Source organism: Trachurus japonicus, chromosome 15 (genome assembly GCF_045865225.1).
Source record: "Trachurus japonicus isolate A0001 chromosome 15, Traja_1.0".
In the NCBI taxonomy this organism is placed as follows: Eukaryota; Metazoa; Chordata; class Actinopteri; order Carangiformes; family Carangidae; genus Trachurus; species Trachurus japonicus.
This window is the reverse complement of record NC_140921.1, coordinates 22,065,477-22,079,032: the sequence shown is the minus strand read 5'-3', so window position 1 is coordinate 22,079,032 and position 13,556 is coordinate 22,065,477. Positions and strand designations below refer to the sequence as shown.

The following is a 13,556-nucleotide window of genomic DNA, read 5'->3' as shown; positions in this document are numbered from 1 at the left end:
ACATTGTATTTTAAATAAATGTTTTTCCTCAGGATGAAGAGGCACAAAAGGAGCTGGACTTACTCTGCCCAACGCTCGGAGTGTGACGACGACAAGGCGTAGTAGTACAGATTCTGTTTGAAGTTCTTTTTCCGTGTGCGTGTGTGTGTGTGTGTGTGTGTGTGTGTGTGTGTGTGAGAGGCCATCATATTAATTCACTCTGTGAGTGGAGGGAGGTGTTATGTGGCATTTTATCACCAATGGGAGCAACAGGCTCCTATAGTCAGAACATCCTGTGAACCTTTAAATCAGACTTTTATTCTCATGTTGTGTTGCTAGTAAATTTTAATAATGGAATTTTAACAATGATAAAACAAACCTCACATGCCTGGTTGTATTAAATCAGCAACAATTTCTTTTCCCTCCCTCAAATAATCAAGTCTATCACCAACAAGTCTTTTGAGATTGATTTTAGTTTTGCAGAAATTGGATTAATTATGAATCAGTCATCGCTGTGATTGTTGGTATTTCTGTTTACCTTTCTGTACCGCAGTGTGTAGCAAACTTTCTCTCTGAAATCTGATTGCTCTGAGTTTCCTTGACAACAAAGACCTGTCACTTTCTTTGCGACGGCGTCCCATGGGACTGGCTGTTCCTTCCTCTTCCGTCCTGTTTTTTGTTGTGTCTCCCACCGCAAAATCCAAGTGGCAATAACAAAAGCACATCAGACAATGGTGCACCCAAACAAAGATCTTGGAATGCCGTGACCACTGGACGAACTCTTGCCCTTCTCACTCTGCCGACATTCACACCAGCGTCTGTGCTCGACGGAGAATCATGTTATAATCATGTCATCATATTAACATGACATTCAGACCTCTTCCAGACATTTTAATATGTTGCATAAAACTCATTTTCAGATTTCAATCCCCCATAAGGACAAACAACATTTTAGTGATTTTTGCTAATTTGTTAAAATGGAAAAACTGAAACATCACATTTTGATTCAAGTATACAGACTCTTTATTTAACTCAGGTACCTTCTGTTTCTGCTGGATCATTGTAGAGATGTTTCTACACCTTAAAGGGATAGTTCAACATTTTGGCAAATTAGCCATTGCCAATGGGACTGCTTGCCGAAAAACTGCCCCCGACGGGAACACGCATCAGCGGTTTTGCATGAATTTACCTCGAAAACAACTCTCCATTATTATCTCATAGCGTGGTGAATGTGCAGGTCACAACTTGTCCACGAGAGTGTTTTGGAGTTGTTGGATTGTGTATTTGAGTTTGATGAGAAAAACCAAGAAATCCCATTAGCCTCCGTAGCGTAGCTCTGAGCAGCTCACAGCTCTTCTCCACAGTTCTAAGAACAAACTTGCACCGACAATTAAAGGTAACAAACCTACTCCTAAAGCTATAGGGATTATGGTAATAGCCAATTTGCCAAAATGTTGAACTACCCCTTTAACTGGAGTCCATCTGTGGTACATTCTGGTGACTGGACACACACCTGAGGGTATAAGGTCTCACAGGAGTGTGTCGAGCTGTGTTGAGTAGTAGATGGATGAGGCTAAAATGATTCACTGTACTGTTGTGTCAGTTGGCCGATGTGTTTTTATTTTAGCAAAAGGCTGCAATGAAACAGTACATGTGAAAAAGTCTGAATTGTTTCTGAACGCACCGAACAACAACCCTTACCGAATTATTCTAGTCCAAACTGAGGATTTTTACACATGAACTGATCACAGTTTTACTTAAATGACCTAATGTGTCTTTCCTCTTTTTTTTTTTTTTTAATCCCAGCTGACCCTGGGTCAGAACGTGAGACTGACTCCTGGGGTTAACATTTTCTTCTGCATGTTCACCAAATTTAGAAGGGTTTAGCAAAGATCCCATAAAGGATCAGTGGACCTGTAGCTCTACGTTTTCAAGCAAAATACACTTTTTAATTCCTGTTGAAGCCTGTCAGGAAGGTTTCTTTTTCCTAAAACCATATAATTTTCAGACGTTTCATTTTGTCTGAAATCTGTGCAACATGACTCGTTTTCATTGAGACAGAAAGCGCCGTCCTAAGCACACCACTCAAACTTTAAATAAGTGTAATGTTTATAAAAAGGCTCCTGTTACCATTCATATATACAACATCCAATTATCCCAGTTTAGGTTCAGTTAAGATTTTACTCATGTTTCAGTTAATGTTAAAAACATCCACACAGTGATTCATTTTTCATACCTGGATTAACAAATTCTGATGCTCAGGCCTCATTAGTCCACTGAAGAACAAACAACGTGATTGGATGAGTGTGTTTTTAAAGGGACCTGACTGATGAGCATGTAAACGGAGCCATTGAAGGAGAAACTGAGAGCAAATTGTGTGATTTTTTTTTCCTCATTTACTGAGAGCAAATTGTGTGATTTTTTTTTTCTCATTTGCATTTGGACTGATGGCTCTAAAGTAAAACTGTAGTGGATGAAACGGTGGAGGACGACTTGTAGCTGTAGCATGATGTGTTGGTGCATGTAAAAACATTCCTGGGCAATGTAATGCCTCTAAAATCTAAAAGTAATGTTTGATTATTTAATTTAAGCCATTCCTAATTCTTATGTGATGTTTGTTGTGGGTGATGGATTTTAGACTTGAATATATTGTGTGAAACTTTTAGTTTTGTTTACTATGGGATTTTTTTTTTTTTTTAATTTACACTCTGGTTAACTTTAATACTGTGTTTTAATTGTATCTGCAAAATTACAAAACAGTTTTTATTTGTCACTTTACATATTTTCTACCAACACCATGAATGTATTTGCTGTTTTTTGTTTTTTTTTTGCTTTCAAATGCCAAAGCAAGTGAAATATTCATCAAGATTACTGTATATCACATCTGATACACTACATAGAGATTATACTGAAAACTATCATAGGCTGCGTGTACCGGATGATTAATGGTACTATGGTCTATAATTAAATCTGTGCAATCCTAATAGGAATTGGCATTTTGTCATTTGTTTTGCTTGTTTAAGTTCCTAAACTTGTTTGTGCACATGTTTTATTGCTGCTGAGTAACACATTCTCCAAAAAAAAAAAAAACTTTATGTAACTTCTAATTAAGTTTAACAGTGATTTTTGTTTTAAACTAAATTGATACGGATCCAAAGTCAACAAAAAAATGCACCAGACAGCAGGCTCCTGCATGAGTATAAAGTTTTAAGACATCCATTCCCTTTTCCCCAGACTGTACATTTTGTGCCAGGCCAATCGGGAATTAGGTACTGGATCAGATTCAGGCCAATGTCTCGCCAGTCTAGTCATGTTACAGCATTTTTTTTTCCACTCTAAGTAGGTGCCTCCCAAATGAGCACAGGTGTTTGTTTATACAGTCATGAAGACTGATTTTTATTAGCCTCCTGTGCACTTAAATCAAAAACCTCAGTTGACACAACCACACAAATCACTTGCAGCTGTTTTTTCTTAAATGTGAAGGAAACCCTCCATGTTTTACATATATCCCCTGGCATCATATAGAATGTCTGTGTGATTGCATCTAATCTTGATGTCTATACATGGTGGCGTACAAAACAGAACCTTGTGCTATAAGTCCTCTTTCTTGCGTAGTTCAAATTCCAGACAGAAGAGGCAGGTAGATGCTGTAGTCTGTCTTTCACAATAAGTGTCCTTACAATTATGTAATAATGCACGTATCAGGACCCCACCTCTCCATCCACCTCTCCACCTCTTCAGTGAACAGTGTTGACCTGACATTTCAGAGCTGCTGTTCTTTTATTCCCAAGCTCCTATCAGCCCAGCAGCCAGCAACCATCTCTCTGAATACCACATCTGTACAATCTTGCTAACATTCATTCAGATCTCCACGTATCCCTCCATTCACAGCCGTAAGCTCAGTTATGTCTGAGTTACACAACTCCTGCTCAGCAGCAGAAGGGTCTTGTTGTGCGCCTGTCCACGTTTTATCCTCAGCCAATGCAGGATGCGAGTGATTCGCACTAATCTCGTTAATGCGAACTTGACAGGTCTAAGCTGTGATGACATAGGATGCGTCTTACCACTTGTACGTGCAATATTTGATCTCTCCCAGCTGGGTTGTTCCACCACAGCCCTTCTTATGATATGTGTCCAGAAAACTTGCGGAAGGCACCTGCAGCATTTGGTTTTCATGTCGAATTTCTTGGTTCAGTGCAGCAACTTCCACATCTGAAGCACTGTCTGCCGTCGTTAGTTCAATATCGTGTTAAATCAAAATCAGCTTCTCTCATTATGATAAAATACACGCTTCATCGCCTTTATTAAATTCCCTTTAGTCTTATCAACACCCTGTGAGTGAGTGATGGAGTTAAGGGACCTGAGAGTAAATGAGGACAAAGTTGTCACTCACTGCGTACGTGAGAGAGAAACAAACTGATAAGGAGCTGAACGCAGCTGACACCAGGAATGATGTCATTTGTTTACAGTTGTGTTCCTCTATTTCCAACGTTACGGTCCAACCATATAGCCACTGGGGTTTGACCTCACTTGTGTTTCATGTCAATCATTTTCAGAAACGCAACAAAAGCAGTAACTCCTAAAGGTTGATATTAAAGTCACTATATCCCAGTGAAACAGAGGCGTTTTAACGAAGACATTATCAGCTTCTCTGCAGGATTTAGTTAGTTTGTGTTTGATGGTCTGTCAGTCTGACCTCACCAAGGAGGTGGAAAAGTAAACTTGTTGTTTTCCTTCCCATTAGATTATGCTTGGAACGCTGCCACCCATGACTTCACTGGCACTATTTAGTCTTCGGTTTTAATATTGTATTTGCGAAAAAGGGAGAAAGGGAGCGTGGAGGGGGCCGTATCTGTAATCATCTACTGTAGTTTTATCTGAATTTGTCACGCACTCCAAAAAGTTGTCTGGCTGGCTGGCTGCAAGCCTCCCGTTGATCGAGAACAGGATGTTCTGGCAGGGTGAGATAAAACACTGTGCAGGGAAAGGGATCTCCCAAACACTTCCCTTTTGTTCCCACCTGACCTGGTCACATGCCAAGAGTTCGTTGATTTTTTTTTTTTTTTTTTTAAGTGGTCCATGATGAGACTGTGTAAAATACTGTGTTAATCAGCTCAGCCTGATCAGCATGAAGGAGTCGCATTGGTGTCAAATCTTCAGGCATCTACAGACTGAGGTTTCAGAAGGTTGACACTGCGACATGGATCAAATACTTTTACATGCAACATTTCATATAGACAATGATAATATGTACTGAATCACACAAGTCAATACAAGAATGAATTGTAAACAGTGTGCGTCACCCATCTGCACTACAATGAAACAATCAAGCTTATCAACGGTTGATTGCTGTGTCACTTTGTGCTGCATTGCTGTTGGGTGCTTAGATGTAACTCACGCACAGCAGCAGTCACGTTGTCGGACTTTTATTCCAGGCTGCTTTTGGCCACATGACCTTGACAACGGCCTTGTTTCAACCTTTACTCAGCGACACACAGGAGGAATTTTCTTTGGAGCCACGACTGTCGAGTTTTGGTCAAACCCAAAATCTTACTCGCTTTTAGCTTTTTGTTTTTGCTATACCAATAGCTATAATGCATCACAGGATTGAACTGCCACTACAGGGCAGTAATTCTTCCTCTTAAACCAGTTTGTTATGAAGGAAACGTCATAAGATAAAGAAAAGTTAAAGTGTCTGTTTATTATATGGTACAATATTTATAACAATTTTCAAGCAAGCTGGTTGAAGGAACACTCAGAAGAGCAACATCACAGCCGCAGTAATGTGTAGTCCAGAGCTTAGAGTACTGTAATGATATAGCCATGTCTCACTCAACTAAGTTGTACAGCTCTATTAAAAAGAAGCGTTTTGAGGTAAAGATACTGTGCTGTTGGATTTGAGCTATTTATTGACCCCCATCATGTTGGATTGGATCAGACTGACAACACCACTGTGTGGAAATCAACATGTTATCTCTATGCACTACTTTTTTTAGAAATAGGTTGGCTGTGGTAAAGTTTTATGAGGATTGTCCAGCCGCCAGGGTTTTTTTCTTTCTTTTGGCTCCTTATACATGTATAATGTATTAGGTTTGTTACTTTAAGTCACATGTTAGTTTGAAGATTAACCTGATTTATATTATTCAAAAAAAAAGGAAAAAAAATCAGGTTAGAAGTCAACAAATGCTCAAATCCAAGACTTAACAATCAGTGCATCAGCCTCCCATGCTGAGACAGCAGTAAGATGAGTCTACAAAAAAAATAGGTTACCCCAGGTGTCCCAAATACATGGATATTTCTGTAATATAATAATATAATTAAGTAATATACTAGTAATGGTTACTGGCATCTTGAGCATTGGAATTACATGATGGGTTGAAAAAAAAAAGATTTTCCATAAAGCAGCATCCTACAACATTCAGACTTAAACAACAACATCTCTGTGAGAGACACAGCAAAACAAAATATAAGAGATAAAATAACACTGATTTATAATCCATCTTTCCATAATGTGCATTGGACAGCAGTTCATAGACACAAACAGTACTTGCAGCAGGTGTGGTGTACCCTTTTCACTCCGTTGCCTTGTCCTTTCAAACAGCATCTACAGTAGGGTTCACTATATATTAATAACATGTCTTTAAAGAGCCTGAATCCTGAGTAACTACATTTTACACTATACAAAGACAAACTAGACATTAGTCCTGAATGTTCTGTGTTAGAAGACGTCAGGCTGAAGGGCTGAAGTACTCCATGAGCTTATTGACTGACTGTAGATGGTAGGCTACATTGCGTTTGTCACATAAAAAACTCCAGTTTTAATTGTTGGCCTTCAAATATTACTTATTTTTGTTTGGTGGAGTTTGTCGTGTTGTTAAAAAAGGGATTTTGCAAAAAATAAAAAAATCAAGTAGTGATAAAAAACTGCAGCCAAATTAACAAGATTCCTGAAATTACATGATTTTTTTAAATATATATTTGACAGAGCACGACTACATGATGATTCGTGCCAATACATTCGCAGCAGACTGACTGCTGTCAGTGTTGCTTGTACTGAGGTCAGTTTGAGGCTGTTTTCTGGTCCCCCCCCCCCCACACACACACACACACACTTCCCCACCTCCATGAATCAAAAGATGATGCTGATTGCTAAGTGGTCGGTCAGATTCTGTCTGACGTTCAAAGAGATTCATCCGAGGTGAACTGCTGAAGGTGTGTGAGACGTTGCACGCACACGCGCTGCATGCCTCCCCCTGTGAGACAGACCTGACATCTGTTTCTGTCTGGCACCATAACACCTACAAATAAGTCAGTGATCAGTCGCTTTCAACTCACTGTCATGTTCAGCAATTAAAACGGTGTGTAAAGATTAAGAATCGAGCCTGAGATTTCAGCTTATAAATAGTTTTCAGCCCACAAACGTGAGCTTCAGTCCATAAGTCTTTTGTGTTTCAGCCTTCATTTTTTCTTTATTGTCATATAGTTTCTATGTCATTCAGTCTGGTGAGCCTCACCCTTGACCTCCTCCCCAACGTGCGGCCCTGTGGCTTCGTCCAGCAGCGTCGAATGTTCACGCAGAGACACCGCTATAGAGAAGGGGAGAGGTTTTAAAGTCAGACCGTAGTTGTAGTCCAGTGTGATGGCGGTGGCCGGGTTTGAGGTGATGTTGCACTGGTGGGTGATGACGGAGGTGAAGAGGAACAGCTCCAGCTTGGACAGCTCCTCACCGATGCAGCGCCGCTTCCCCAGGGAGAAGATGAGCACGGTGCTGGTCAGGTCCTTGTTCAGCGCTCCGTCCTGGTTCAGAAAACGCTCGGGGTTAAAGGTCTCGGGCTCGGACCATATGGTCGGGTCGTGGTTGATGGACCACTGGTTGATGAAGACGACGGTGTTCTTTGGTATGGTGTAGCCCATGATGGAGGTGTCGGCGGTGGTGGAGTGGGGGATGGTGAGCGGGACGAAGCTGGTGAAGCGCATCACCTCGTAGATGAAGGCCATGACGTACGGGAGCCGCGGCTGGTCCTCGATGGAGGGCAGGCGGCTGCGGTCCACCACCCTGTCCACCTCCTGCTGGAGACGCGCCTGCATCTCAGGAAACCTACAGCGACAGGTGGGCATGTTTTAGGTCAGTGCTTCCCAACTTTTTTTGGCCTGTGACCCCATTTTGACATTACAAATTTTTGGCAACCCCCCGATCATGTGCAGTCATGTGATCGCGGCCGTCAATCAAGATGCGTCGGCTCAGATATTTTTATATGCTGCATTTTATTTGAACTTGATTTATATTCGAGAAAGTGGAAGAATAGAATACAGTTGATTAAGATTGTGTGTGGTGTTTTTTTAAAAGAATAATAATCAGTTAAAAATATATTTTTATCAGTAATTTCTTTGACCCAATTTGAATTCCAAGCAACCCCACATGGGGTCCCGACCCCAAGGTTGGAAAACACAGTTTTAGGTGATTTATACACTCATCTCAGCTAAAGCAGTAAGGGAGCAGACATGTAGAGATTTGGTTTATCTAAAGATCTAATTACTCGTCCCCTCACCAGCCAACTTTGCACATTGTTCTGCAGAATCATATAGCTCAGGCTGTTGAATTGCAGCTGTCTGTTTTTAGCAGGACCTCTGATTGGATCAAACAATCAAACAGGATTAGAAAATGAGCTGGTGTCAAATCTGGCAAAGATCCTGCCATTTATACAGTGAAACTTTGACTGGGCACCTGATCCACTCTCTGCTGCTGTGTAGTCTCACCTCTTTGTACTACATTGTTACATAAGACAGGCGCTTCTGAACTTCCTCAACCCGGCAGCAGGATGAGGGCTCATTCTTGATTTATTGTCTTGTGCTATTTCCCAATTCAATTAACATGGGCTATTATTTATAGATCTGGAAGGCCAGGACATGAACATGATGAGGAAAAAGGTGCTTACTTGACAAGTAGGATGATGATCCACTGCTCTGCAGTTGACAGTGTGTCTTGACTTGCTCCAAATATATCCCCCACTGTGGAGCTCACGTAGTCCTTCGTCCCTGTCTCTCCTGTTTTATCTCGGAGTTGCTCCAGTCCCAGAATTAAAGCATCTGTCATGTCTCTGATGGTGCTCGACTCGATTGTTTTTCTGTGCTCCATGACTTTATCTCGGATGAACATGTAAAACTCCACGTTGAGCTTCTTGAAGTTGTCAAATATGGTTTTGATGGGGTTGGGGAAGTACTGCAGCCAGGGCATCACGTCCACGATGCTCCCCGCTCCCACTGTCTGGGTGAACTGGTCGTTCCTGCCCACCACCTCCAGGAACTCCGCGTCGTCGTAAGTGTACCTCTTCCCAAAACACACCGCGGTCATTATGTTGGCCGTGGACACCACCAGATAGGTCATGGGATGGAAATACTGCTGCTGCTCGGTTTTGCTCAAGAACAGCCGCAGCAGCTCCTTGATCTCGCTCATGACGTGATGCTCAAAGGTCTTTTTGGTGTTTTGGTTCCCGGTGGAAAACATCCGCACGGCGGACTGCGCCACTTTGCGATGCACCTTCCACCAGTCCGTGGAGTTGCCAAACGCGAGGCTGTTCCCGTTGGAGATGTATTGGAAAGAGGTGAAGTCCGGTCTGCCGGCAAAGTCCGGCCCCTGCTTTATCAGCGCCTGTCTGATGGAGTCCCCGTTCAGCACCACCACGGTCCGGTTGCCCAGTCTGATCTGAAACACGTTGCCGTATTTCTTCACCATGCGCGCAAAATACAAGTGCGGCGCGTTGCCAAGTTGCGCAGCGTTGCCGATGACCGGCCAGGAGAAAGGACCGGGCGGCCCGGAGCAGGACGGCTGCCGCAGCCACCGCCACAGGTGGAGGGAGAACAACAGAGTCACACAGGTCACCAGCAGCGCGCTGGGAGTCCCAGGCTCGATCCCCCGCAGTATCACACTCATGATGGAGATCCTGCAGGAGGAAGGTGACAGTGAAGGGCTGTTATAATTAAGCGCACGTATAATTAAAGGTATCAAATGCTTGTGAAATAAATTGTAAATTAAATTAATAGAATAAAAATGAAATGACATAAATAATGAGGTGATTAAATACCCAGTCATGTTCTTGGTTCACCAAAAAAAATCCCAGTCTTTACGGTTCATCCAGAATATTTAATGCAACTTATTTTATGTCCAAAAACAAAAACAAACAAACTTCAAATCCAAACTCATATAGAAGTGTGCGCGCGCTACATCTGAACTCTGAGACATATCAGTTTATTAGTCTAAAAAAAAACAAAATCCTCTCTGAGCAGCAGATCGTCCATCCACAGTGAGCAGCCTGTTGTGCATCCACATACAGCGTCAGTGAGTGTGTGTGAGTGTGAGTGTGAGTGTGTTGTGCTCCCTGCTCTCCATGCTGTGAAGCCGCGCGGTGCCGCGTCAAGTTATTTATCCACAGCATCACGTCAGCGCCTGTGAGCGCCCGAGCCCTGCTACAGGGGGCAGTTTCGTTGTGAAGGGTGTCACCCCACACACTCCCACCACCACCAACTCCTCCCCCACCCCACCCCACCCCCCGCTGCCTCCCTCCCTCACCCAATTTACAGGCTGCGCACGTTATTGTGAAGGAAACGTTTCAACTCCGACTCAATAAGTAGAAGTAAATGTGTCAGAGTCTCTGTTTTCTTTTTTGTTTGTTTTTGTTTATGCGTGCGTGTGTCAGTATTTTTTTGTTTTTGTTTATATATCTAGTCTATTGTGCTTTACTACAAATAACAAACACACAACAAACAGACAAATATTTAGCCTATATATTTGTCTGTTTGTTATGTGTGGTAAAGCAAAATAGACTAGATAGTAACTATGCCTAATTGTCTACTCTAGGCTTCCACTACTGATAATAATAATAATAATAATAATAATAATAATAATAATAATAATAATAATAATAATAATAATAATAATAATAATAATAATAATAATAATAGGCTAACAATAATAATAATAATAATATTATCTGTATATCAGCTTGAGCGTCTGTTAACCTTGTTTATTTTCATTATTTTTATGGCTTCCTCTTCGGGGCTCGGAGTCAAAGCACTTGTAAGAACGTGTGCCGCTGCCCGAGGGGAGTTAATACTCCTCACAAGTCACCGCAGTTCAAAGTTTTTAACATAAATTATACAGGCAACATCCACTAATAAGAGGAGCTCTGACGCAGGTTTGACGTCTTGTTGTACCATTTTAACAAACAAAAGTAACTGCGTTATTAGAGGATGGAGCCCACCGTGGAGAGGGTGAGCTGAGTGCAGCTTTTAAAACACTACATCATGCACAGTGTTAAATGTGTGAGAGAGAAATAGACACACATGCATCCAACACGGTGGGACTGCGGGGGCTTATTTCTATGTTACAAAATGGGGTTTAATAAACCCCCAGCCTCTTATTCTTTTAGTTTTGTTGTGTGTGTGTGTTTTTTTTTTTTTTAGAACAACAGACATCTGTTAATTGAAGCTGTGTGTGCTGTGTTTCCTCTGAGTCTGAAGTTGTGTGAGGTTGTGTTTTCCCATGAAGCCACCAGGAGGAGGCGACGCTCGCGCTGCAGCAGCTCATTAACTCCCCTAATTAACCAACTGCGCTCCGTCCTGCAGGACAGGACTCCTCACACCTCTGTGTTGCTCTGCACTGATCCTGGTACAGCAGCAGCAGCAGGTGACGCGCCTCTATCGATCAGGGCTGGTTGATGTGTTTGTGTTTGTTGTTTTCTGGGGAGATAACTGCTGTTTCCCTCTCTGCTGCTGTGGCGGATAAACCCAGCAGCCTCAGATGCCTCGGCCGCTTGTTTTGGCTCCTCGCGCCTTTCATTGAGTCTAAGTTCAGGTCTCCGTCCTCCGCCCGGCTCCTGCTCAGGTCCGGTCTGGTCGTGATTCGGGCTTCAGCTTCAGCACCGCGGACAGCGGTTCTGAATGAACCGGGTGATGATGACCCTCTGACCCTCAACAGTCTGAGCTGCTTCTTCTAGTTTCAACACGATCTGCCGCCACATGGATGTATCACCTCGCAATTGTGGTTAAAATATATTAGCTTACAATTTTTATTTTTTAAATGATCAATTTAATGACTCCAATTGTATGGTTGTATCCCAAGTAGAGGAGACTAATCTGACATATATAGCCTAGGCCTATATGAAAAATAAAAAGTAATAGACTAAAGAATCCTTATTTGTCAGTATAAAACACTGACTTGCCACAGTTTTCTAGTTATGTTTAAATCAGACGATGAAAACATCGCTATGATGTAGCTATAGAGAAACACTGTATATCCAGGTTTAAGCAGGATCGTGTTCGACTCTTACTGTGGCCTGTTATGAGTCATTACTTTTTCATTCCCCTGAATCATCAAATAGGGTGTCTTACAGTAATTGCTATTTCAATTAGGCTACAAATAAAACAAAATAAAAATTAAAAATGTTCAATTCCAGCATTTTTTATTTAAAATCCTTCCTGTTTTAATTCTGATTAAAAGCATATTTTGAAATAAAGGGAGAAAAAAGAAAGAAAGAAGAGCACAGAGACACTTACTGAGTCTGATGATCCCCTGACGAACCTCTGACAAGATGACCGTGTGATCTTACTTTATTCCAGCAGTGAATGGATCAGTGAGGGTGGAAACAAGCTGGTGAATGAACAACTGACCCCAGCCTCTTTACTGCAGCACCAGTTACCAGTCAGCACCACCCCGACAGGTCCCTCTGCCTTTTACTCCACATAGGAAAATCCAACAAGCTATTTGTAAGTGTATTTTTTCAAACAAGTGATAATTTTTTAATAATGTTATTACATTATTTCTTGCTGCGTTTTTTTACCCTTGGGGAGAAGGCCATGGTAGAAAATTGTGTGTGTGTGTGTGTGTGTGTGCGTGTGCGTGCGCGTGCGCGTGCGCGTGTGCGTGTGCGTGTGCGTGTGTGTGTGTGGTCGGTTATGAGACTAGTGATCCTGAACATCCCATGGTCATAAGACTGCCTTTTGTTTCTCAGCCTTTTTTTAACTGTTTTGTTAAAGGGCCACATACCATTAGCTTGAATGGCGACAATGTATTAATCTTGACTGTTAAATTTATATATAGATTAACCTAGAAAACGGGAAGAAATAATTAAAATTATGATAATAATAATTATTACTACTATTATTATTAATAATAATAATTTAATAATAATAATAATAGCACTTGTATTATCTCATCTAGTCTTTGTGTTGTCTAGAGATCTCTAAGTTTAAATTCAAATTATTCAAAATTATTTTCCAGGCAGTTTTGTTGTAACATTTTTATTTATTTGTCAGCTGTTTAATCTGGGATAAACTGTAGCAGGATTTTTTAGCAAAGCCACAGTCACACGTAATGTCACAAGGATGCACATGAATATATTCACCTTTGTCTAATTGCTTTAACATTTATACTTTTCAGAGCCGTTTCATGCATTGAATCAGTACTATGCTCTGTTTCTACTAAATATAGCCCCCCACATATGTTGGTGTTTGGATGCCGATCCTTTGAGGTAATCCCCCTCAAAGGTGCAGTGAGGTGACTACCTGCAGAACAACCTGTG

At 41.6% G+C, this 13,556-nt stretch overlaps 2 protein-coding genes across 4 annotated transcripts in view; one reads left to right on the top strand and one right to left on the bottom strand.

Annotated features, from left to right (window-relative positions):
• rmdn2 (regulator of microtubule dynamics 2) overlaps positions 1 to 1,767 on the top strand; it is a 31,336-nt gene extending 29,569 nt beyond the window's left edge. For 2 of the 3 annotated variants that reach the window (XM_085800516.1, XM_085800515.1), the window contains exon 11: positions 33 to 1,767. In XM_085800516.1, the coding sequence (XP_085656642.1) occupies positions 33 to 86 (54 nt within the window). In that variant the 3' untranslated portion in view covers positions 87 to 1,767. The remainder of the gene's footprint in view (positions 1 to 32) is intronic. The other variant, XR_015037767.1, reaches the window with a different exon arrangement.
• Positions 1,768 to 5,661: 3,894 nt separating this feature from the next.
• cyp1b1 (cytochrome P450, family 1, subfamily B, polypeptide 1) lies at positions 5,662 to 10,490 on the bottom strand. The gene is made up of 3 exons (XM_085800507.1): positions 10,062 to 10,490; positions 8,916 to 9,920; positions 5,662 to 8,077 (listed from the first exon to the last, which is right to left on the bottom strand). The coding sequence occupies exons 1-3, from the start codon at positions 10,067 to 10,069 to the stop codon at positions 7,471 to 7,473; spliced, it is 1,620 nt and encodes a 539-aa protein (XP_085656633.1). The 5' UTR covers positions 10,070 to 10,490; the 3' UTR covers positions 5,662 to 7,470.
• Positions 10,491 to 13,556: the final 3,066 nt, after the last annotated feature.

Excerpts from the sequence above, each read along its gene's own strand:
- cyp1b1 (XM_085800507.1), bottom strand. Across the intron at positions 8,078-8,915 it reads ATCATCATCCTACTTGTCAA|GTTTCCTGAGATGCAGGCGC; the intron begins GTAAGCACCTTT and ends CTGTCGCTGTAG.